This window comes from Melospiza melodia, chromosome 1, assembly GCF_035770615.1.
Source record: "Melospiza melodia melodia isolate bMelMel2 chromosome 1, bMelMel2.pri, whole genome shotgun sequence".
In the NCBI taxonomy this organism is placed as follows: Eukaryota; Metazoa; Chordata; class Aves; order Passeriformes; family Passerellidae; genus Melospiza; species Melospiza melodia.
The window spans coordinates 39,598,514-39,623,818 of record NC_086194.1 but is presented as its reverse complement, the minus strand read 5'-3'; the positions used below and the strand labels follow the sequence as shown (position 1 = coordinate 39,623,818).

Sequence of the window (25,305 nt, the reverse complement as noted above, 5' to 3'; positions counted from 1 at the left end):
CCTCCCAGGCCCACCAATCTTGTTATCTTAATGGATGACAGATAGAGTATCACTCTGACCATGCCACATTAGGCATCCTCATTTACCGAGTGCAAGGAAAAAATGCTGAGTATAAATTATTCAGAAATCTATTGTATCAGCGTGTGTTCCCTGAGCATCCACCAGTGGCAGAGCAGACAGATTATTTTTCACTTTTAATTGTGTTGATATCTTACCTGCTGCACTGAAAGCAGAGAGTGATATGTGAAACCACATGTATCAAGCAGCAAACAAACCTGGTTTCCTAGGTCCATTGCATAGAAGTAAATAATCTATTTAATCAATCCAACCTCAACTCAACACTGAAGAAACCACCTCATCCCATTCAGCACTTACTTTTGCAGCAGTTGCCTGTGAATGAGTCAAACCTTGGGAGCTCAGTAAAGAACAGAGTGCACACAGAGAATATTAACTATTTCAGTAATGTTTTGAATGCTGTTATGCCACTGGCTATCTGAATACAAAGGATCTCATTAAGGATGACCCTTCAAGACAAAGTTTAAACACTTATGAAGTTTTATGGATTTGTTAGCATGAACTGCTACCCTCACATATTTGATAGGGAATCTATACACCTCCCTCTCCTTCTCTGTCCAGCTGATTTTGGCAGGGCAGATGATTTAGAGCTCAAGTTATGCACATGCATGAAGAGATGGATCATTTGATCACAACGTCTTAAAAATATTTTGCCAGCACAGGGCATGCCAAGTCTTATTTGCAGGCATAGTGGGCTTGCAAGCTGAAAACTTGCACTGCGAGCCAGGGACAGGGTAATCAGCAGAGAAGGGCCATTGCAAGCTCAATCTGTATGAACAGCCTGTTCAGTTCATCTGGTTCAGCTTTGATTACCCCCAAATACAGGCAGCCAGCTATGACTCCTGCAGATTTAGAGGCCATTCTTTGGTAAATTTGCAAAACCTTCTGAGTGAAGCATATTGCTATTTTATCTTAAAAAAAAACCAAAAGAGTAGGAAGGACTTTTCCATGGTACAGTTTATCAGTCATTTATAAACTCTGACTGAGCTCTGAGAGGAAAGATAAATACCAGTAGTAGCTGAAAAGAAAATCCAGCCCACCACACACCTGAGACCTCTGCACTTAGCTTTTTTCTGAAATAGGGGCTGGGCAAATATATGCACTTTTTACAAAAGAAATATTTGTGATGTATGGCTTCTTTTCAATCTCCCTCTTTTAATAATTTAAGTTACCCTCTGTCCTTGCTAACCCTGTAAAATATATTTAGAGAACGTAAAGCTCCCATTCCTGCTTTCTCTGGAGCATCAACAGACATTTAAGGTATCTCTCAGTGATGGGATCTGCACAAAACTGCTTTGTTCTGTGACCTGGGAATTGCCCAGGTACATGCATGAGCTAAATGTAGATTGCAGTACTTTTAACAACTAGTGGCAGCAGTCAGGGAACAAAACACCCTTGCCTCACCAAATCCTGGCAGGCTCCACAGTCAAGCTGGGACAGAGACATGCAATTTTTGGTTGTTAACCATGAATATTTACTCTGAGAGACCTAGGTAACATGCAAACCTGCAACTGGAGTTGCATAGAAAGGCTTACAAAAGATCTACAGCCCAGCATATGCTGTTCAGTGATACCATACAGACAAAACACACTGCAAAATGGCTGCAGCCAGAACAGGAGACCCCACAAGTAATGAAAACTACTAAAGCAGCTATCTAAAAGGAAGCTCAAATGAGCTTATTCCCAGTTGCACAGCCCTTTTCCAGGATGTCTGCACTGTCTATCACACTTTGGAAGTCACGGCTTGCAGAATAAACAAATTAATTGTCTGACATTGCGGCTGGAAACCACTGCTGGCACAAAATGGAAGCAGCTACAACAATAAGTAAAGGAAGGCTCACTGCCAGAAGGTAGGGAAATTGTGCTGATGATGTATGTCAGGGCAGGACAGGAAGGTCTTTGCAAAAACAAACTTCAATAGCTGGTAGAGAGCACCTAGAAATGCCAGCCAGTGGTGGAGGAGCTCAGCACCAGCCCGCCCTGGGAAGGGCTCTGGCTTTGTCTGTCACTGCTGGTATTTCCAGCTTGCCATCCACACCTCTGCTTGTCTAGCCATTTATTCTGCAGATGAAGAGCAGCCCTAAGATTCTATGGCCAAAGAAACCTAAATTTGCCCTTGAAACCAGCGTGGCAGTGAATTTCAATATTTTTAATCAACAGAACTCAAAGTTCATTAAAAATAAGCAGCTGCCATCCCACATCTTACATATAGGAAATACAGACCTCTGGACTTAAGAGCAATCCACTATGGGGAAAAAAAAGTCTATTATCTTTTCATTGTTATTACACAAATTGAAAAGTTTGAAATATCTCGGGGTTTCTCATTTCTTAAAAAGAGAAAAGGGCCCAAAGGACACGGATGAGCAGATGAGGAACATGTTGTTCCTCTCTGAGCTACCACAATGGGGATACTCATCTGCAACTACAAAAAAATTCACCAGCAAAGACAGAGTAGGCCATGTTTGATAAATCCTAATAGTTTCTAAGGTGAAAATGGTCTTATGGGCTTCACAGGACAGAAAAAAATAAAAAAAATTCTGATGACAGAGCTTGAAGAAAACTGTTCATGGTGCTAGTAATGCCAATTAGCCATTAGCCCCTGGGAAGGCTGGAAAAAACTACCATTTTTTATTGTGCCCCTTGCCAAAACATATTCTGACTCCACAAACCTTGGTTTAATGTAAAAAAATATTCTGTAAACCATCATTCTATAAAACCATCCCCCATTTTCTGGGGAGTTTGAAACACTTCTGCTGGCCAGCTGGCAGAGAGGCAGCTACCAATAAAACAGAGGAGATGTATTCCATCAAGTGCAAATCTGCAACAACCAGATTCTTCCAGCGAGGGTACCACGGCATCCCTAGGACTACGCACGTATTTTTCCACAATTTCGATTTTCACTGAACTCCTGACCTTTTTAGCAAACATGTCAAAGTCTCCAGACAGAACAGTCATCACCTTGAAACAATATGTGAGGGGAAAGAACGGCTGAAATTTTCTGCTTCTCCACTTCAGTGATTTAAACAGAGAAGAAGGTGCTGGTATGCGCTTCCATCTGCTTTTTTCAAATTAAGAAAAAAAAGGAGATGGAATGTATATAATTAAAAAGTTACAGTTAACTTCCTCTCAGTCGTGTCTGTAGGATGATTTTTGGCCTGCTATGAAACTCCAGATGGGAAGAGTAATGAATATAATTTAATACAAATAACAGGAGATCAAAGAAGTGCTTTTCTGAGTTATTTCACACAGTTTAATGGAGAACTCAGGAATGAATTATTGCATTTTGCTGTTGTTTTATATTTTTGTTTATGCAAATCAATTCCCTTCAACCAAATTTGTGAAGGATCCGACCTATAACCCAATAAAACAATAAAATGTCACTAGGATGGTTGTACAACTGGCTAGCACTTATCCAAAAGGCTGTATGTTGCTAACTGCTCATCGTTTTTTTCCTCTCTTCCCCTCCAGTGCCTCAGGATTTATACCACCAATTAAGACAATAATGAGTGCCCCAGGTTGACCTCCCAGGAGCAAGAATTAATTAAGCGCAGTATTTCTTCGTAAAGAATGACACTTTTCCAAACCATTTGTGTAGCTGCCCTCCTGCATGGAAGCACCGTATCACAGAAGACTTTTCAAATTGCTATCCCTCAATTGTATGACTGGATTTTGGTTTACAATCATAATTTGTGTCTTTGTTTATTATCCACTGGGTTTTTGGATGGCTGGAGCGGGGGCACCATCTTCCATGGACAATGTCACAATTTTACTAGGAGACACATAGGTCGGTTGTTTTGGTTTTTTTTGCACAGAGCTACAATGGAAAGACATTAAACAACAGCTACTCTGACAAAGTAGTGGACCTCCTAGTAAAAACAAACAAAAATCTCCACCAAGCTATGCCCCTGCAGTGACATGCAGATTCCTGCAGCAGGCAGGACAAGGAAAAGACTCATGTTAGCGATGCAATTACCATGCTGCAATTACTTGTACAAGTCTCTCAAATTAACCTCTCCATTTAGCTGCTTGGCAGAGATGGAAACCTGAAGAGGAAAGGGCAAGCTCAAACACAACCCTACACGGGAGAAAGAAGGTGTGTGTGTGTGTGCTCCAAGGAAATTCCCTGCACAGGCAGGCTTTGTGTCCTCCTCCTTTTCCCCTCCCAGCCTTCCCCACAAAGGCTTGCAGAGTTCCCGCACATATTTGGCAGCAGAGTTATTTATCAAAAGAGGCACAGGGACTTTATTTAATTGTCAGCCGATACAAAAATCCCTGCACTTCTGCACCATCTGAAATTTATAGCAGCACTGCCTTCTTTCCTGCTATCAGCAACCGAATGTTTAGAGCTCAGCTGAAATAATAATGCAAACTATGCCACAAATATTTATATATGCCTGCAAGCTGGCTGAGGCGCAATTCCCCTCACGCTAGCAGAGATCTGCACAGTTTGTGTGCTCAGCCAGCTGTTCCCTGCTCTCGCCCCAGCTGACCTGGAGCCAGTGCAGCAGCCCAGCCTGAGCCTGGCTGGCTGGGTGGGTGCCTGTGGGTGCTGGCAAAGAGCTGGGCCCTGCTTACCTCCAACACCCAGCATGTTTCTATTCTCTTTGTCTGACCTGGGAGGAGTTTTAAAACATGCCCGATCCACAGCAAAGAAGTTTCTGAGGAGGGATGAAGTGACATATGAAAACAATGCAGAAAGCAACTAAAAAATACTCAGATGAAATAACTTGGACATAAACATGCCAAAATAAACCAGATGTCTTGAGCATTATGCTTCCTGGTACAGTTTTTAGGCATCTATCTGAATGACTCATCAACACACGTTCACTATCTCCCCATAATGTTTTTTTTGCTCTTAGTTTTGACAGTTGACATCTAAACAAATATGTTGCACCATATCTCTTGAAATCTGGCAAGTAATATCTTGTACTTACTCCTTTATGCTGCACTCTCATTCCCCTGTGTTCAGCAACAAAGAAACTCTGCTAATATCAAACTATCCACTAAAATCCTCTAAAGCCTAGAGTTTAGTGAAACTTGGATGCCTGGAGACTAGAAAACAGAGTTCAAGTAAACACCCAGAAATATGCAAGTCTGGCTCTCTAGTACTGGCAGTAGTCAAGGAAAATTACCTTTCCACACTGCAGCTGAAACTCATTACCAAAGGCGACAGCAGAGGGATGAGTTGGAGCTGGACCGGCTTGGAAAACCCACCATTCTAAAGAGTGAGATAGTGGCCATATCCCCCTGCCCAGTTTCCATACACAGTCAGAGCACCCACGGTAAAAATGGTCTGGACAACATGGAAAGCAGGCTGAGAAAGGTGGATGAGATGCAGTCTGTGCCAGTGCAAGGGATTAGCAACTGCAGGGACAGAGGAATCAACTGACTAGTTCCTCCAAGCAATAAAGACTTTTAGGGTAACACTAAGCAGAGAGATGCATCTTGTTGCAAACCCCAACACAAATCACAGTGAGATGCTGAAAAAGCATCGCAGGACAAAGGCAGGGCTGCATCCCCCTTGCCCAGTGGATCTATTCAGCCAAGCTGTAGGGAATCAAGGGAGAGTCTCAGACTGGGCAACTTTGATGATGAGAAAACATGACCTTTCAGAGATGAGTGAATGAACTGAAGCTGATTAATCTAACACAGGAAAATCTTAGCAAGATGTTTTCCTGTTTTCTCCCTCCCCTGCCAGACTTCAATCAATGGCCAGATTCAAGCACAGAGCTCACAGAATCACAAGACGATCATTCTTCCAGTTTACGAAAATCACATGGATTTAGGGTGAGATGAAAGATTGTTTTAGTTAGTTCATCCATTTGGTTCCTGGATGCTGTGCTTACATCTCTTCTGTTCATCCAACACTCCCTTTTCTTTCCTTTAAATAAAAATATGTAGTTTTCACTTTTGTTTCTGTACATGTAACAACCACTGTGCATTGGTATCGACAAATGTGGACTGGGCAAGATCATTTGCAGCAGCATCTCTGAAATGCCTTGATCCTCTGATCAAAAAAAAAAAAAAAAGAAGAAAAAAAAGTAAAAAAAAAAAAATGGTTGTGCTCATTCATTAAAAAAAATGATGGGTTGCAGAGCTCTCTCTCTTATATGCTTTGCTTAAATCTGGAGCACTGCCACTGTTTTGGACCAGCAGAAAGCATGTAAGGATCACAGCAAACACTGAAAAGAGGACCTAATAATTTGCATATATATTTATCACAGGTGTGCAGGGTTCCAAGCAAGGCAAGCACTCTAGAGACAGGGAAGACCTCTCTCCTGTTTGGAAGATTCATCTGGAGAGCAGCCAGCGAGGACTTGCAGGAGGAGTGAACAGTAGCCCATTGGAGTGGTTACACCGCAGCTATAAATCTCTGCTTTCCCTAAGTGCCTGGGAGGAGGGAGAGGGAACTGGCCACAGCTGACAGTAATGGGTCCCATTAAATTGTCGCTTTTAAAGAGACTCTAAAATGAGAACGAACTTGCTTCATAAGCATTTGATCAGTTTGCCTGACACCAGGCAATGGCAGACCCTGCTCACGTGCACTGGCTGGGGGCTGCTGGCTCTCCCCTCCTGCAGCTGAATAGCTGGAGTGAAATCACTGACTGCATTTACAGCCAACCAAATCTACATTTTTGGCACTACTTGTAACTGTGTCTCACCTTATAATTTATGCACCCATTATTCTAGACAGGGGATCCAGAAACAATATACTTTTCCCCTCTAAAATACCATATTATGATCCGCTTTTTATTGCATAGCAACTTTTCCCACTGAAATATGGGAATATTTAAGCATGGCCACATGAAATCATAAGGGACTTTATATACAAAAATGTTTTTCTACTTCTCAGCTGTCTCCTGAGTTGAGCTGTGGAAATTGTGGGGGCTCCTGCTTATTATCAAAAGGAAGAACAATTTATGTGTAGAGGCTCTGAATATTTGGCAAACCAGCTGCAGCAGCACACCACTTTAACAGTTTCTATGCCAACATACCAAAAATAACAATTACAGAATTGGGTGCATGACCTCTTTAACACTACAAGTTTTCATAACGGGGGCACTGAGATGCACAGGTGTCCTAGAGGTGTCCCCTGTATATGGAAAGTTCCTCTGAAATAACAAGAATGAATTTGCATATATATTTATCACAAGTGCACAGCGCTCCAAGCCTGTGGACAGTTAATAAGAATAATTAGGAAAAAGGATACAACATGTATATAATTTACATGATTCTCAGGAGAAAAGGTACCCATATCTCAAGACTACAGTACAATCTAGATACAAAAAAAGAAAGATAGGCTGTAACCTCAGTTTTGTCATTTTCTGCTCTTTTGAATGGGTACTCAAAAGTGAAAGATTTGCTTTTTTAGTAAGACATTTGTTTTGTTTTACAGGGTGAAGAAAAAGAAGAATGTATATAATAAACAAATTGAATAAAGAATCTCTAAAGTTGACTTCATTGGAAATACTGAATCTTGGAAAATTACATCCAGTTGTCTTTTGTGCTACAGCACAAAGACCAGCTCCACAAATCTGAAGACCAGCTCTGGGATCCATGGTGCAAATTCAATTGCACTCCATTTCCAGAAGAATCTAAAGCAAATACCCCTCTAGGAAATTTTCTCAAAGGAACACTTCATTTGGGATTAGAAAGAACCTCTGTTTCCATTATCAGGTCAGTCTGCAAGTGCAGATGGTGATGGAAGGCTACTTTCCAAGGCCAAAGTATTTCTGAAAATTGGGAAGCTGACCATTTACAAACTGGGTGATGGTTCACAATAACCAGAAAATATAGATAGGTGTATAATTCAAAGTAAATTCCAAAATTGTAGCAAAGAGCACCTGAATATTTACTAATAAATAAGTGTGAACAGAATTAGATAATCATTTATTCCATTTTCTCCCATTATGAAACCCCTTAATTTTAGATTTAGTTCTCTATGACGTGCCAATCAGAAAGTCTTTAAGTACTTGCTAAGAAAAAATCAAACTACAATTTGAAAAGATGCCTAGAGCAAGAACAGCAGTGACCTCAACCATCTCACCAGCACCAAAATCACACTCAGCCAGAACTACTCTTGGCAAACTATTCTGTTCTTTTTTCCAACAGGAAAAACAGTGCACTTTCTTATGGAGTGCAGCAAGCTATCCTAAATCTACATTCAACAAATCAATTGTATATGATTCTCTATCAATTTCTCATTAATCGGATTTTTTTTTAAAGTTCTAGAGTTAGAAAATGAAAGCTACATTTGTACATTGTAATTGCATAAATATGGCATAGTATAAAAAAAATAGGCTAGTATTGTTATCAGAAAATCTCACAGTATTTTATTTCTGAGATGTTTACTCTGATATCCCTATTTTCTTCTTTGCTGGATTACATCTGCAAACAGTACTTTTAAAGATCATATTACAAAATATTGTGTTAAATATGGTGGAAAGCTGCATTTTTTCCTGCACTTGTACAATTTGTGGAGTGTGCACAGAACAGCCTGTACTCTACAACTATAATTAAAGGCCACATGTGGTCCTTAAACTAACAGGGAGGTATGAAATTGATTGACAAGATGAGAACAAAATAAAAGGTTTTTCCCTCTTTCTAGTGAAGAAAATTGAAAAAGTAAAACCCATTAGAACCTAGTGACAGGAAAATAAAAACACACTCCACATTCCCTGCATGCAAACCAGGGGACTTCTCAGCAGGCAAGTGTGCTAGCCTGAATTGCAGCCCACCTGCTTCTGGCATCTCTGGTTGCACCTCGCAGCGTGATTTGCATAGACAGCACTTTTACACGTGGATATAATGTATTAATTCTTCCGAAGGTGTTGTAAAACACACACACTTCACTGATCCAGTGTGAGCCAGAGCTCCCTCAGCCATTTGCCAATAAGCCACATCAGCTATGGGCAGGTGAAAGCTGGATGGAAATGTGACAACTACATCTATAAGGACTCTTTACCATCCACTGTGGTGAGAGAAATTATGATTCAATTCCAGCAACAACATGTCCATACACATATAAATTTGAAGTTTCTTCTTTTTACAGTGTGTATTCCCAGAGAGGGAAAGGCATAGACACTGCCAAAAGAGTAACACTCAACAATTTTAGTTTATTAATAACAACAACAACAACAAAATTTAATTGTTATGGACTAGTTAGTGGCCAAAGACTCCGAAAAGATATTTGGTCTTTGCATGCCTGCAAGGTCAGCAGGCATGAAGGCTACATTGATGTTAGGAAATGCTCTTGCAAACAGTCATGGGCACTATGGCTTGCTGGCATTCAATGGGAAAGTCCACATCTGCCTTAGACATCTCCTCCGGCCTCTGAAATGGGACAGTTGTACCCAAATTGCCCACAGGAGATGACTGTCTGCAGGAGGAACACCACTTGCTACCAGAAACCTTCCAGGTACACATCATGGCAAAGCTGTGCCCCAAAAGGTGGCTGGTCACCAGCACACCAGAGATCAAGAGTCAGACATTGCTGTTCTTTTTTGAGAAAGCCTTCACTGATGGCATCAGGAATTTTATAAGAGAATGGAGTGCAAGATTTAAGCCAAACAATTACACATTGTTATGTGACAGTTCATGGAAAATAAGAGAGTACTTTCCACAGGACATTAGCCCTTATGCTCACAAATGAGTGGAGCAGCAGGGTTAGCACAGTTAGAAAGTCAGTTTGGGCTAATCTCTGTGCTTTTATAGCATCAGCATGGTTGCCAGAAAAAAATTACAGTAATTAGCAAAAAACAACTATTCTCACAGATTAAGATGAACCCCTGGTTTATGACAAGGGGCAGGGTAAGAGGAAGATTAGCTGTGGATGTAGGTGGTGTACCCTCATGGAGACACTGCTGTTCTTCGTCCATCCCTGCTCCAGAAGCCCAGCACAGGGGAGGAGCTGAGCTATAACCCAAAACCTGGGTCCAAAGAACTGGAAAGCATATTTGGCACACAACACAATTTACATTTTTGCTACCTGTTATGGTGAGCAAGTAATTTTGTTTCTTCATTTATGGCATTCACACAACCCAGACAAAGATTTTAATAAACCCGGCAAAAATTTTTTTTTGTTCCTGATCCCATGTATTTCATCATGTTTGTTTGTCTCAGAGTGCTTCCAACTAATACATGCTTCCCATCTTTTAAAATGAATTCAAGATCTGTCAAAAGTTTTATCTTTCAAACAAACAAACAAAAGCAAAGCAAAAAAGAAATAAGAATTTACTGAAAGAGATACCCCCTTTTTCACGGGGCACCTGGACTTCCTGGGTTTGTTATTTGAAAAGCTAAAATTTCAAGGATGGCATTAAAACAATCAGATCTTCTCTGATAACACAAAATGAATAAAATTTCCAGGGTTTCAGTACTACATTTAAAGCAGTTGCAACTCATTTAGTGCCTTTTTGCATATGGAACTGCTTTCTACAAATGAACGGCTTGGAATGTTGCCATGCTACAAAGTGCTTACAGTTTAAAATCAGATTATATTAATAGTATGCAGAAATGTATTTCGAAATACATTTTTCACCTTCTAAAAAGTATTGTTGATTTAACTGAAACTAGGAGCAATTTTGTGTGATTTGAGGAATTTTTCATAGCTGTGCATGGATGACAGCACGCATCTCTACCACTGGCACTGTCGCTAACACAGCCTAAATGGAGATGAATGCAGCTTGATCATTCAAGCTGATCTATATTTTTCTTTGAACAATCAGAAGCCTTTCCCACTGCATTGCTGCAAACAATGTTACTTTTTTCCCTGATACAAATCATACCGCACATATATTTTCAAGTTTACATTTCTGTCTTTTTTTTGTTTGTTGTAGGTAATTAAAACATGCCGAGAAAACAAAACCAAACAAATACATGGAATGTTAGTTAGCTAGCTTTATGAAGTGTGCTTTTATTTTTTACTGTTAAATAGCTGACAATATTCTATGTCTGGATCCTTAATTCCCCGCAAAGAGGCATAAATATAGGCTTAAACATAATTATATTATAGCTAGAAGCTAACATGTGCAAGAGTGGTGTTATCAAAAAGAACTGCTGCTTAAGATCCCTCCACAATCCCAGAACTGCCTAAGAAAATGCAAATCTGTTCTCACATGATGTAAGAGACATTATTAAAAGGAAAAGGCATCTGTCCCAAAGGACACTGTTCCATAAAGGGAACTTTTTTATAACAATCCATAAAATATTTTAGGTTCTCTCAGCAACATTTCTGGCAGACCAAAGCATAATATAATAGAATCATGATATCATTTAGGGTGGAAATAACATTCTTGCCATCAAATTTCAAACAAACAAATAAAATGAAAGCCAGTTCCTCCCTCTCTCTCACTCTGTGTAGCATTTTGTAAACCAGTTGTTGTACCAATGCTGATCAAGGATTCAGGGCCTGCAACAGGAAAAGCCCAAGCCCCTCAGCGTCCAGAGGGACATAATCGTAGGGAACATCATATCAGAGAACATTAACACAGTTGTGCTTGGGCACCTAACCCAAAGGCTCAGCTGTTCTAGGGGGTGATCCAGAGCAGATCTGGTTTAGATGTTTTGAAGCAGCAATCAGAAGAGCTTCTCTCTCTCTCTTAATAGACTGCAGAAAGCCCAGCTTTCAAAGTTAGGCAAGTAATTTTGGGCCTCAAGTTGAGTGGTGGGACTGCCTCGCACTGCATCTGTAAGTGATTAAGTTAAAACTGTAACAAAATGACAGCTTTTCTCCTAAGCTTAACCTCTTAAGCTCAACAACAAACTTGAATGAAGTAAAAATGTTTTCATTGTCTCTATTTTTTTTTTTCCCTTGTGTGTATTTTGCCTTTTTTGGGGAGTCAGTCCTACAAAATTACAGACCTGAATGTCAAGGTTTATATCAAAGCCTATTTTTCCATACTGCTTCAAGTCTTTTCCATAATAAAAATATATATTTAAGTCAGGAATATGTCAAACAAACAGACATATTTTCAGAGCTGAAGACCCTTGAAAATGTATTAAATGTGGCCACCCTTTTAATTTAATGATCCCACATTAGATGTGACTCTATATGAAAACTCTGATGGAAGGAAAGCTATTCTTATTTTACGATAAAGGCCAACTTGGGATCAGTCAGTATTGAAGCAGATTTATCTACATTTTTGTCTGTTAGCATCACTAACAGGCAGAGAGGCATCTTCATCATTCAGACCAAACTGCTGGACCGTAAACCTACCCTCTTATATGCTGCGCTGTCTTCTCCCATGAAAGTGCTCTGGGCATCTCTGCTGCCCACCGAATTCAAGCCAGTAATCCGGGCAGGACTGTCAGCAGAGGAATGCCGTCTTTTAAATGCCCAGAACAAGAGACAAGGCTTTCAGAGACAGCTGAAGCTGCCAGAACACCAGCTTCTCCTCCTCACCCACACAATGATGGCATTGTGTGGTGAATCCAGCCCACTACTCTCAGTCCCCCCTTTCTGCAAGCCCAGCTACAACAAGGACTGAAGGCAGGACCAAAGAGCTGAGCGTTTGGTGACAGTCAGCCCTATAACCAGTTGAACCAGCTGGATAAATCCAAATTGCTCATTTTCAATGGAATTTGTTTGCGTGCTGTCTAGCAACACCCAGAGACTGGGGAGAAAAAAACAGAAAAATCTCAGAAGTCTGTAACTGAGGTCATGAAACAACATAAGTAGATTGCAAAACCCACCTCTGAGATGTCAGGCAGTTTACAAAATGGAAAAGTTGTAATTAAGCTGAATATCAACAATGTACTGTTTTTACACATAAAAAGATAGAATGTCTATGGAATTTTTCTTACAAAATACAAGTACACTTTGAAAATCAGTTTGATTTTGAAACTCAAACACATACAGAAAGCCAATCACCAGGTATGGTGCACACACACTTCTGTGTTTTGTGTAAAACCCAGAAATAAACACAGAAGCATGTTTTTGGGTGGTTTTTTTTTAACCACTTTGAAATTCTCACTGTGGCTGACAAGTGCCTTTTATGAAATACTCCATCCTCTAAAAACCTTAAATGATTTGTATATCAACACAAGCCACAGAACAGTCTTCTTACTACAGCACAGTACTGAAGACTCCAGTAATGAATAAGACAGCAAGGTCACTAAAGTATTTGGCAAAGGAGGTGAGGAGGTTGTTATGAGGTACCTGGAAAAATAAGAACCAAGGATGACAGTGAGTAGGAAAAGAGGAAGGAAGGACAGGAGAAGGCACCAATCCCATGTGAGAAGACCACAGCAATGGTTTGACAATTAAGGCAGCTGAAGCCAGATTCTCAGATTCTGGAGGAAAAATGATGGGGTAAAATAGAATACTGCAGATCAGAAATGACGCCATCATGGCAGGATGTGTCTGAAAGAACTGACATTATAGTTGGTGATGACACAAAGAGAGAGTGGAAAACTCTGTCTTTATGAACTCTGTGTCCAAGGTAGCAGAGAGGTGAGCAAGATGACATGCCAGGGAAAGATGGGAGGGGAGAAGTCAAAAGAGGAGTACTTTGGAAATTATCCAAGGGTTGGTGGCAGCTGAGGGAAGATAAAATTTACAGCACAGCGTTTCCCAAATTGAACATCACAAGGTCATAGTCACCATCCACAGCTCTCCAAGGGCTCCTGGCTGGAAGGCTCTCAATTAAAAATACACCTGTTGTAAACAGAATATTGCCATGACATCCCCCATTGGTCTACCACAAAAAGAGGTCAGTAAACGATGCTTTTCTAAATAGAAAACCAAAGAACTGAACCCTGGGGAATGGCATCAGGAAGTGGATAAAGAGCCCTTTAAGGATATATTTAAAAGTCAGCAAGGAAAGAGCCCTAAAAGATGGGAAAAAGAAAGCCTGATGAATCAAAGGCAGCCATCAACCCAAAACCTGGAGGACAGAAAACTGTTCCTTGCATTAGATGATGACTAATAGATCACTGTGGCAGCAGCTTCACTGGAGCTCAAAGGAGAAAGGCAAAAGAGAAGGAATCAGAGAGAAAACTAGAAGAAAACCAATGGAAAGCCAGCACAGAGAAACAAAAGATCAGGGTCCTAATTAGGTAAATATGATGTGAGCAGAGTTTTCCATTTGTGCTTCCCTTGGGAAACGAGACTGCCAGGAGTTCAAAGTGAAAGGTAAATGAGTCAGAAAGGAAAAAAGAAAAATACTTGAGAAAAGGACCTAAGAACAGAGGAAGGTGCAAATGCAGGAGAAAAGATAAGTGAGTTTAAGATTTAACATCACAGAATGGAGATTGCCAATTCCATGAAGAAAGAAGAAGGGAAAATAGAAGTGAAAAAGAGAAAATTGCAACACAGTCGGACGAAAAGAGAAAGAAAGGGATTGGTTGATATTTTAGTTTAGCTTCTTACGGAATGAGATTGCCTCTCCCCATCCCAAAAGCTTCTGAATATGCTGGTCAGCTTCAGTGACAAATCTTGAAGAAAGCAGCTCTTTGAAATTGCATGGAAATGTGTCTTCAAGGTAAAGGGGTAATGAATTTGAGTTTCCTAGCTACACAAAAGGCTGTAACACAAATTCTTCCTTATTATTATTGCTCCCTTGATTTACCAGAGAATCAGCATGAAGCTGCAGCTCCATACCAAGCAGAAGCTCCAGTGAAACACAGGCTCTCTAATAAACTTAGGTTAATCAACTGAAAGGCAGAGATCCACAGGAGAGAAGGCTTCCTCAAGCAGCAGTGCTCAGTTCTCAGTGCTTACTGAAACTTGCAAAAGAAACTGGCTAATTTTTGTATGAAGAAGGCTATAAAGAAAAGAGGTACATGAAGAACTGATATTGAGAACAGAGGGGGAAAGCAGACTTGAGAACAGGCAGATGCCTGTATGGACACAAATCAGAAGTTCAAGTTTCTTGAGGTACAGCACCAACAGCTGATAACAGTATGAAAGCAAGTGAAGAGATGAAGGAAAAAATAATAAACCAAACAGTCAAAAAGGGCTCAAGACAAAAGGATAATATTCTTTAGAGAAATAGTGGAAACTGGCAACACAGGTTTCTGAGATGGCCTCTAGTGTTGCTGTCTGCTGTCTGCTGACATCCAGCTCAGACAACTTTCAATAGCAAATGTAGCACCTGACTGTCCAGCAAAGGGACCCATGGTTGATTCAGCAGCCATATCACGTTCTTGCCATTTTCTAGCATTAGCTAAGGAATTTGGTGCAATCCATGGAAGAGATTCCACACAACCTTAGTCCAACCCGTTGCAGAGCTAACATCAACGAACCCAAATATTACCAGTCTCAAGCAGCCAAGTTACTACTTTGGAATCTTGTTATTTCTCATAGACTGACAGGCTTTGTGTAACTAATCTTTTTTTCTTCTTCTTTAAACATCAGCTATTGTTAAGTCTTGCAAATCAGCAAATAAGTGAAGATAATATTTCTGTTCTTGCTGAGTAATGGCTAACACATTACAAGATGGATTTCCTCATGTATTTTGACAAGTGAGATCTTGCTTTAATTATTGATGAAAATGATTTGCAGTAGGCCAGTGAAAGTCCTACAGTGTATTTTTGCACATTTTTCAAAAAGAATGAACTCTTAGGGACATGTGACCTTTCCGCCACAGTGTGCAATTATGTCTGTGCTTAGAGGTAACGTGGGTGAGCAAGTTACACTACCAGCATTTGCAAGTTAGCACCTGAGTATGATGAGATTTCCTACTTAAGGAAATCAGCTGCGGCATATTCTTTCCACAGTTATTCTTAACAAACAGTTAAATTTTTATAGTTTTGTGGTATCAAAAAGAAAAAAATACAGACAGGGCATCCAAGAAAAACCTCACTACCAGAAAGAGGTTCTAAAACTGAGGTGAGATTAAGAAGTTACTTTCACTAATTCAGTCTCTACAGTTATAAAATAGGGGGGAAACCAGATTTCAATCCTTTAGTATTTTGTCTAATGACAAACCCAGGACTATGATATTTTATGTAAGTAAAAAATTTCCACTAGAATGGGAGAAGTTGAAGGTTCAAAGGATAAAGTAAAAATGGCTAACTGAACACTATCTGCAAAATATATCATTTCACAAAAATAAACCAGCAAAATGCTTTTTGTTAATTTATTCTAAGAACTTTATTTATATGGCTATAGCACCTGTCACATTTTCAGCATGCATTAGTACTGTACTAAACACTACACATCTATTTTAAGCTAAAGGATGAAAATCATAGGTCCTTTCTTTAACTGTTAAGAAAGATCATTGCACTAGGGTATGCTAACAAATTTATCTGTGAGAGTATCTGCCCTATGATATCATTCTTTCCCATTTTTCACTCTACCTCTTCCTTGCATGCATGGAAGTGCACATTGAGGGCACACCTCCAATATCTGCCACAACAACAAGGTGTAGCTAACATTTCTTCTCTGCTGGGTGTTTTCTCTTCAGGTGTATTCTACTTTTGAGTGGTGGGCTTTATTACTGCATCCTATGGACAGCCATCAATTCATGCTCTAACAACCACAACAGTGGAAGGCAGGTGGCAGATGTACCAGCAGTGAAGTCTGACAGGTCACATTTTACAAATACAAACCTGCTAATCCTCAAATTCCCAAACTGATGTGGGATTAGTTACATAGCTAGAGACTACATCAAAAATTTCCAGATGATCAGATCCTGTTCCCAAATTCCACCCCCTGAGTACAGAGAGGTAGAAGTACACAGAAAAAGGCCAAGAGCAGCCAAGGGCCATGTGAGATCTCAGGGAATATCTGACCTACAGATGTACAATGAAGAGTCTCAAAATGTTTTCCATTTATCCTTTAATCGTGTCCACATCTATGACCACATTCTCATGCGAGTCAACAGTTAAGGAAGTCCCTTAAAGACATATTTGGCAGAAGTTATGAAGGGAATTAATTCCAAGAATGATGGTAATTTACTTGTCTTTAGTAATGAGTCAGAATTATTTCATGCAAGAAAGTTACATCTGTCTTTGAAGACCATCAAGTCACACCAAACTGGGCTGCTTTAGCGTTCTCCTAAGAGGAAATGCAGCCCTATAAAAGGAAAGGGAGATGATGGCACTCACCTTACATCCCTCACAAGCACTGACACCATAGTGATATCCAGATGACTTGTCTTGACAAACAAAACAGGGCTTGTAAACACGAGGGGGTGGAAGTGGTGAAGGAGGGCTTGGAACAAGTTCCTCAGAACTGGTGCTCTGAGTTTCAACTGCTACAAAAGAAAAAAAAAATGAATTATTCATAATAATTTTGAATCAATTAATATATATAACCATATTGCAAGTATCAAACTGGCTCATACCTTTTTTTCCACAATTAACATTAATTTGTCTTTCCTAGTAAAATTTAAAGGGAGCTAAGCAAGGCAAATAATGGCAAGACTATATCCTACAGCCTCAAAACTGTATTTTAAAGTACCCAATAATTTAGATGTAGGGCATGAATCTTACCAGGCTCCCAAAAAGAGCTCATCCTCTGGTTTTAGCCTATTGAATTTTATAGTGTCCACGTGTGCAGGTTGGATATCAGCCTTTAAAGGGAAACTGTGATTGGTACCTAATCTTGGGAGAGTTTTTTAATGTCTTGCCTTTTTCTAGGTCAGTATGCAATTCTGACCTAGCAGGATAGCAGCACATATCAGGATATATGTAAATACTGTGAAGAGAGAGAGAGACCTGTAGGGAAATTACCTAAACAAGTTGTCCTTTTTTTTTTTTAATCTGTAAAACTAACACAACAAACTTTTTTTTTAATCTGTAAAAAATCCACAACTCTGCAACACTTCCTTACCTACCTTAGGACCTGTATATCAGGAAACCTCGCTGAGAAGAAGCTACTTATATATAATGACCCCCACATCCCTTTATTGCCTTAATATTTCTAGATGGTCATTTGTTTTGAGCCTGTTGAAAAGCCAGTAACCCTTTTCAGGGGAAGGACGTGAAAGCTCTACGATGCAAGATAAGACATGTGAACTACATCTTTCCAAAACATCTGCATTAGTTTTCTGTGAGATGCTGTCATCATTCCTCACGTTTATTGTGGGCGTGCAATACATTTTCATGTTTCACCTAGCCGTCTGCTGCTTCTCAGATAAATCCCTCTAACTTTTCAACAGATATACTGGAATGACAGGATCTGTGAACTCAGATCTAGCCAGAAATATTAGGCACTATCAGCAGAGCTAAATCTCCAGAGTACTAACAGCAGGCCCTAAAGAATATTACTCAATGGAAAAATTTTAGACAAGATTTACTGTTCATGATATTTTTCAGATTACAACGATGATACATTTGTATTAAACTCATGATTCATTGTCAACCCGTGTGTTGCCGAATTCACAGAGGGCATCACAGCACATGAGGCAATCTCTGATTACTCGTGAGAGAAGGGACCCTTTCTGCTTTTTTACCTTGGGTTAAGCTAGTATCACCTTCAAGGACAAACACTTCTTGAGAAGAAAATAAATGCTAGAGTTAAGTATTAAAGGCTCTGATCTAAGCAAGGAAATACCTTTGCAATTTATTTATATATCTAACGATAAGGAGGCTGTGAAAAAACAGAAAACTAAAATAAGTCAAATAATGTAGCTCCATAAATTGTGACATTAAGACAATGTCCAGAACTATAGTCATCTTTTTCAGTATTAAATAAACTGAACTTGGCAAGCATCTATGTGTTCCTACTGCACCAAGAAAACTTTAATGAAGCTTTTTCTTAATGAAAACTTATATGAGAATGATCATTTCTTTTTAACAGTAATTTTTGGTATTTAAGAGAGATAGCGAGTGCTCTGTTATTGATCTCTGCACAGCCACCCTGCTTGAATCAATAATCTATTAGTACTTCTAAATTAAAGTTAGATTCATCAAATGCCCTTGAGAAGCCTCAAACCTTCCTAGCCTTATTTCATGCTCGTACATGAATTATGGTGGCTTCCAATGAGTCTATGGAATGATAAAATTTTAGCTTTAAAACTCCAATACCAGCAGACAATGTGTTTTGTATTAGCTCATTCAACTCTCCTGATCCACCTAAAAGGCAGTTTTTAGGCTCCCCATGGGAAAACAAGGTTGTGTCATTCAATAAAACAACTGCTCTCCTGCAATCCTTCTGTGATTTCAGTCTGGGGAAAGCAGCCTTTCAGGAATAATACTGATACACTTCTGTTTATTCATCAATTCATCCTAAACAAGCACCACCATCCAATAGTAGTGTTCCAACCACAAACAGTATTGTGCACCAGAGAGGTCTGTCAGGCAGTGTAGAAAAAAACAGGAGCTTGTGATATCCAGAAGAGATTATGCAACCAACTCAGTTCATAAATACACAGAATAGTCAGCAAGTAAAGCATTGAAGGTACTGCTAGAGAATATTTTTCAGGACAATTTGAAAAGGTATATAATAAGGAAGGAGCCAAAAGAAATCAGAAGATCCTCCCTAAAACACCCACAAATACATGTGCCACTAAAAATAATACTTGCATTAGCTGAACAACTGTCTAGAGAGTTTGGTTTTTTAGTTGAGTTTTTTTTTGGTTGGTAGGTTTGAGGTTTGTTTTGTTTTTTGTGTTTTTTGGGGGTTTCTTGTGGGTTTTCTTTGGTTTGTTTTTTTTTTTGTGTGTGTGGTTTTTTTCTTTTTTTTTTTTTTCTTTTTTTTTTTTTTTTTTGAGAGGGGTGTATCCTGATGGTGAGTTTTTGTATAATAAAACCCAGTTTGGGCACATTCACTTTTGACCACAGGCGAAGTGTGCAGTTTTCTGGAGAAGCTTGAACCTGAGTTCAAGCCACGCTTGACTCTTATTCCAGTTTCTGACTTACTATTCTTCCTTGGATTTAGCTTTTGTAATTCTTTATGTGAAAAAAGTATGCAGTGCCTGGGCAGAAGTCCTGTGCAGGCATCTGTAGCAACCCATGCTCAGCAGGTATAAAGTGATATTTTTGCAACATGTTGACAGCTAATGGATGCATGACAGCAGAAGCTGCTTTCTTCTATGCATGTCTACACAAGCAAAAAGGAAAAAAGAAAGGATGGGGGTTGGATAGTTGACTTTTCCAGAAGAAGCATTTTTACAGGAGTCCTACAACTTTAGGAAGAATTCTAGGGGGAAGAAAAAAGAATTAAAAAAATGCAACTTGTTTCCTTGCCCTGCTTTCTTGTCCTATGGGATGTGACACTCCAGGATCCCTACTCACCTGAGAAAACAGAGTCTCGGTGCTGTCACCCAACACCTGAATGCAGCTTAAGCACACAGGGACTCTCAAACAATCGGTCACTTCACAATTCCTAAAATGTCTGAAATTTTTCTAAAGGTTAGATAAAGTAGCAGATAAGATCTTTAAAAGCACAGTGTGCTTTCTGAGAGCTAATTTACTGCCAGCTAAACCGTGTTGACAGATGGAGAAGGTATTTTATTTTGAGACCAACACGAAGCAGGCAGGCACTGCAAAATGCTTCATGTTCTCCTAGAAGCTCAGATTATTAAGCTTGCATGTTAATGCACACTTTGGACAGTTGAGTTTTAAAAGAATAAGAAGTTGTAAAGCAAATGGCATTTCCTGGATAGCCTCAAGGGAATTTTGAATACTGAGCTCAGGGTCCCTGGTGGGAAGCCGCAATTTCAGCTAATTAGGGTGAATAGCAAAGTGTTGCATTTGGTCAAAACATTCTGTTAACCCTCATTTTTGTTGGCACCAACAAGAGTCTGGATTTTTTGCCTTTTCTTTTCTTTTTTTTTTTTTTTTTTTTTTTGTGAATTCACTGCAGGAGTGCAAGGCACTCAGCTCACATACATTAGGCAGAAAGTCAAAGGAAACGCCAAAGTTCAACTAAAGTACAAGTAATTAGAACCAGATTCTCTGCTGCTTGTATGTGTGCATTTCATTGTAGAAGTTATTTATAAGCCTCCAAACATTTGAAAAAATAACTATATACTGTAGATCATTTAATTTTTATGTCTCGTCTGGAAAAAAAAGTCTGCTTTTAATCATCTTCCAGGAAAGAGCCAGGAACTGGGAAAGTGGGTCTCAATTGTTTCAATACAAATTTCTCTCTTTCATGTGCCACATAAAACTATACTATAAAATTAAATCCAAAATATCATTGCCTTTGCCCCCTCCCTCCATTTTTTTTTTTTTAATAAAAAACTTCTTTGAATTTGTCATGCCTAAATAGTTTGCATTGTTATGAGGGTTTGGGTTTTTTTAAACTCTTGTTTGGAAGACAGACAAGGGGAGAAGAAAAAAAAAAAAAAAAAAAAAAAAAAAAGAGTGAGAGAGAAAGAAAACATTATCGTGGAGACTTGCCAGCCTTGACTTAGTAACCTGGCCATGACCCTCCAGCGAGTGTGTGTTTGACCCGGTCACACATGACTCTAGCTGCGTACTGTTGCTGGGTTATAACTCCCAGATATTTTTACCATATATACAACAGGTGGGGATCACAGACAACAGAAAGAGGAAAACAAAGTCTCCCCTTGTGGGAAGACTCCCATTTTCTCCCTCGCAAAGAATAAAAGCACAAAGTGAAGAAGTTGTGCTACTGCTTCAGTACTGGCACTTGCTGTGCTGGATCTTGTTTTTCCCCCGGGGGTGGACGCACGGAGGTGGAGTGGGCTGAGGGCAGGAGGACCGAGGAAAAGGCTCAGGGGAAGCCATGTGCAAATGTTAATCAACACAGAGCAAACTGCCACAGTCAAAAATCTTTCCTTATACACCTGGGTATGCATCAAAGTCCAAAAAGGAATGCTTTTTATTACAAGTGAACACAACATACCTGGATTAAAATCTACAAAAACTGCAGACTGAGACATTATTACCAGGATTTTCAGAAACTTTGTTTTCCACATTTGAGGCTTTCTTTTTTCTTTATGTCTTTGTATCTGCACACATCTGCCTTAAAGCTATGATGTTAAATATTTTTATTCTATTTCAATTCTTGGTTACAATTTTTGAAGCATTAATTTTAATCGAGTCATGCATCTCTGCCAGGCTGACCTTAAAACAAGGGTGGTATTATGGAAGAAAGCCAAAGAAACCCTTTAAAGTCTACTGGCTTGCATTTAGTCTGAAAAGAGGGATTCCACTTTCAAGAGGTTCATCAGAAGATGAAACTCCATGACCTTGTTTCTTTTTGAGGGTGCCCAATCAAAAACGATCCTTTTCTGTCACTTTAAAAGCAAATAGAGTATCTAACAGGTTTCCACTATGTGCTGCTCAGGATTGATACAGCATGATTAAAATAACAACACAACTAGAAAGAGGTAAAGGTTACAGAGCTCAGCAGCCCACTCTGCAAGGACTGGACTAATGGACAAAACTGCATGCAAGGTCACCCAAAAGGAGTCTCAGAGCCAGGGCACTTTAGGGGCCATGCAAAGGGCACGGGCTGCTGCTGCCAAAACTATCTCAGACAAGGTGCGAGTCCCGATAGGCGCAGCCGAGCTGGCAGGAGCTCTCTAAAGCTGAAGCACTTCTGCTGCTCCAACTCTTGTCAGCTACAGAGCAATAGGGACAGCTGGCTTCTGTCCCACAGCATCTGCGAGGAGAAGAGGGGTCCTGCTGAACTCTGCCCTCGCCTCGCAGCACAAGAAGCAGTGAAGCACACTCTCTGCTCTGGTATCCTCACCCTAATGAAGTTCCAAGTACAAATTTAGCCATTGCTCCACTGCAGCCAGACATACCATCAGGACAGTATTTTCTTCCCCCACCCTTCTGCATCTCATGCATTTAGACAGTGCACTATTTTGGGCAGGGCCTCAGAATGTGCTGTACAGTAACTGGCACTGCAGGACTTTCCAGTGATACTCCAATTCAAATAATGGTAATGATCATGATCCTGCCAAGTCAAAAGATATTTGAAAGAATGAACCCTGAAAGGCCTCAGCCTTGAGTGGAGACATTACTTGCAAAGCAGGTCCTTGGAGCGCTTTCATTTTAACTATTGAAGCATTTCAATGCTAAAACACTGACTAAATTTAAAGTATGATTTGAAAAAACAAAAAAGCTTCATATTCAACAAATGCCTCGCTGTGTATACACCAAGTTTTATTTGTCAACTGACAAGAAATGTGTACACTCCTTTGCTGCATCTTCCCCAGTTTAGAACTAGGAGTGAGAGAGCTGCATCATATTCCTTCATGCCTTTCATCTACAAAATTGCCAAGTTTCAATTGCAAATCTGTAATGTTAACCTGCAGAGTCATGTGACATAAGTCAGTGGAGTCAGTGGATACTGATCTTGGCCATACAACAGTATAGCCCTTTGAAACCTGCATTCATACCAGGTGATTAGGGCCAAGAAACAGTTTAGTATCCTACTACCAACATAGCAGAGCTATCTAGATTTTTTTGCTCTAAGTCAGATGACAACAGCATCTATCTTCCGGCTTATTTTCTGTTCTACTTTCATAATATAATTTCTGTTACTTAGCTAATTTCTTCACAGATTTTTTTATTTCCCCAAATAATCTCTATCAGTTGCCCATTGAAGAGTAGAGATTCTTTTGAAACATACTTTTCTGTTATGACACAATTTGGCCTCTTTTTCAATCCATTAGTTAAACATGGCAATTCAGTGGCCTGACTTTATGCTGGCATTTAACAGGCACTCCAGGAGCCCCACCTGGCAGCACATCTTCCAGAGTGACATTCCTGCACAGATTCCCTGAATAACTCTCCTCAGGCCTGCTGTCCCTGGCCACACAGCAGCACCAGCACTGCTTCTGGTTCTGCCATATTTAGCAGTGTGAAAGATCCTTCTCTCTTCTGCTTATCTGATCTACAAGCATGGTCCCTGCCACTCCAGTAGTGAATAATCCACGAGCATTCATATTTTTACCTTTGTAACACCTAAGTGAGATAAGGGAAGAGCTATTCTTACTTTACAGGCAGGAAACAGAAGCACAGACAGTGAAAGAGCTTTATTTTCTTGCATCATAAATTCCTAGAAAAATGCAAGCAGTAACCAACTGAGATTTTTTTTAAACTGTCTACAGCACTAAGCAGTGTCCTCAAAATACAGCCTTACATGTCTTGCCCTAGGTTTCATATGGGATACATGACAAAGCAGGGAACTCTGTTCAGTCTGTGCTTGGCCCCTGTATTGCAGGGGCTTTGAAGCACCCCCAAGTCTGCATGTGCACCCCACTCACCTGCCCACGGTGAGACAGGACAGGGCTGGGTGCCTCCTGCCTCCAAGAGCCACTGCTGCTGCCAGTAGGGAACTCAGGAGAGGTGATGAAACCTTGCCTTCATTTTCTGATCTCTGCAGCCAGATGGGAATCAGCTTTCTATAAGACCGCCATCATACATACAGTTATACAGGAGGGCCCTAGCAGGGAACTGACTTGCCTGAGAGAAATCCTGAATCCTCTCCTCAAGGCAGCAACTGTGCACTGCCAAAAAATCCTCTGCTCTTGACTGTCCTGTTCAAGCCTCACATACCACCCAGATGTTAAGTCTGAATCTAGCAGGTCGGTTGTATAAATTAACTATGCATGACCTGAAAATCACCAACACACAATCAGGTATTTCTGAAGGAAAACACCCTAAAAAACCTTTGTCTGAAATGGCTGCATCTTTTTGCTGTGTCCCACAGGTACACAGGGAGAGCTGTCACTGCAACCACTTTTGGTACTTCTCCCAGCAGAGCCACAACTTTTGGCAAGTACATTCTCTACACACATATTTACTACAGTTAGCAGTAAAGGACATCGAGGAGGCTGCAGCTGATCCATAGGTTTGAAATTTCTGGTTCTCAAGCACCAGCTCCACTAAACCCTGAGGTAGTATGTATAACTAACATCACCTTTTCAAAGAAAATTATACTGCTTTTCAGGCTGATTTTTTTTTTTTTAACAGTTATGTCAGCAAAGCAGTTCTACATTTGGGTTTATGTGTCCGTATAGCCAGAGAGATGTATTTACACCTGAGCAAACGTGGAAAGCAGAAAGCTTGTCAGGATTAATTACATCAGGGCCAAGAACTGCATCTGGTTATACCTGTGTTACTCTCAAGACAGCGAGACTTAATGACGTGCTAGTAACTGAGAACAGGAGCGTCTTTCGCTAAATAAATGGCCAGGCAGACACCGTGAGTGAGCTGGGGTGAAAGTAAGAGTAGAGACAGCATGGCCGCAGGCCTTGGCAGGCAGAGTTTACAGGGCAGCAGCTCATCACTTTGTATTAGGAGCCTACCTTCGAAATGAAAAAGAAAACATGTTAAATGAAAAAAATAAATCGTA

General features: G+C 40.1%; 1 protein-coding gene across 7 annotated transcripts in view; it reads right to left on the bottom strand.

Moving 5' to 3' along the window:
- The window catches only part of RARB (retinoic acid receptor beta), a 313,198-nt gene that overhangs the window by 49,476 nt on the left and 238,417 nt on the right, over window positions 1–25,305 (bottom strand). For 6 of the 7 annotated variants that reach the window (XM_063154628.1, XM_063154663.1, XM_063154646.1 and 3 more), the window contains one exon: window positions 17,127–17,275. In XM_063154628.1, the coding sequence (XP_063010698.1) occupies window positions 17,127–17,275 (149 nt within the window). The remainder of the gene's footprint in view (window positions 1–17,126; window positions 17,276–25,305) is intronic. The other variant, XM_063154682.1, reaches the window with a different exon arrangement.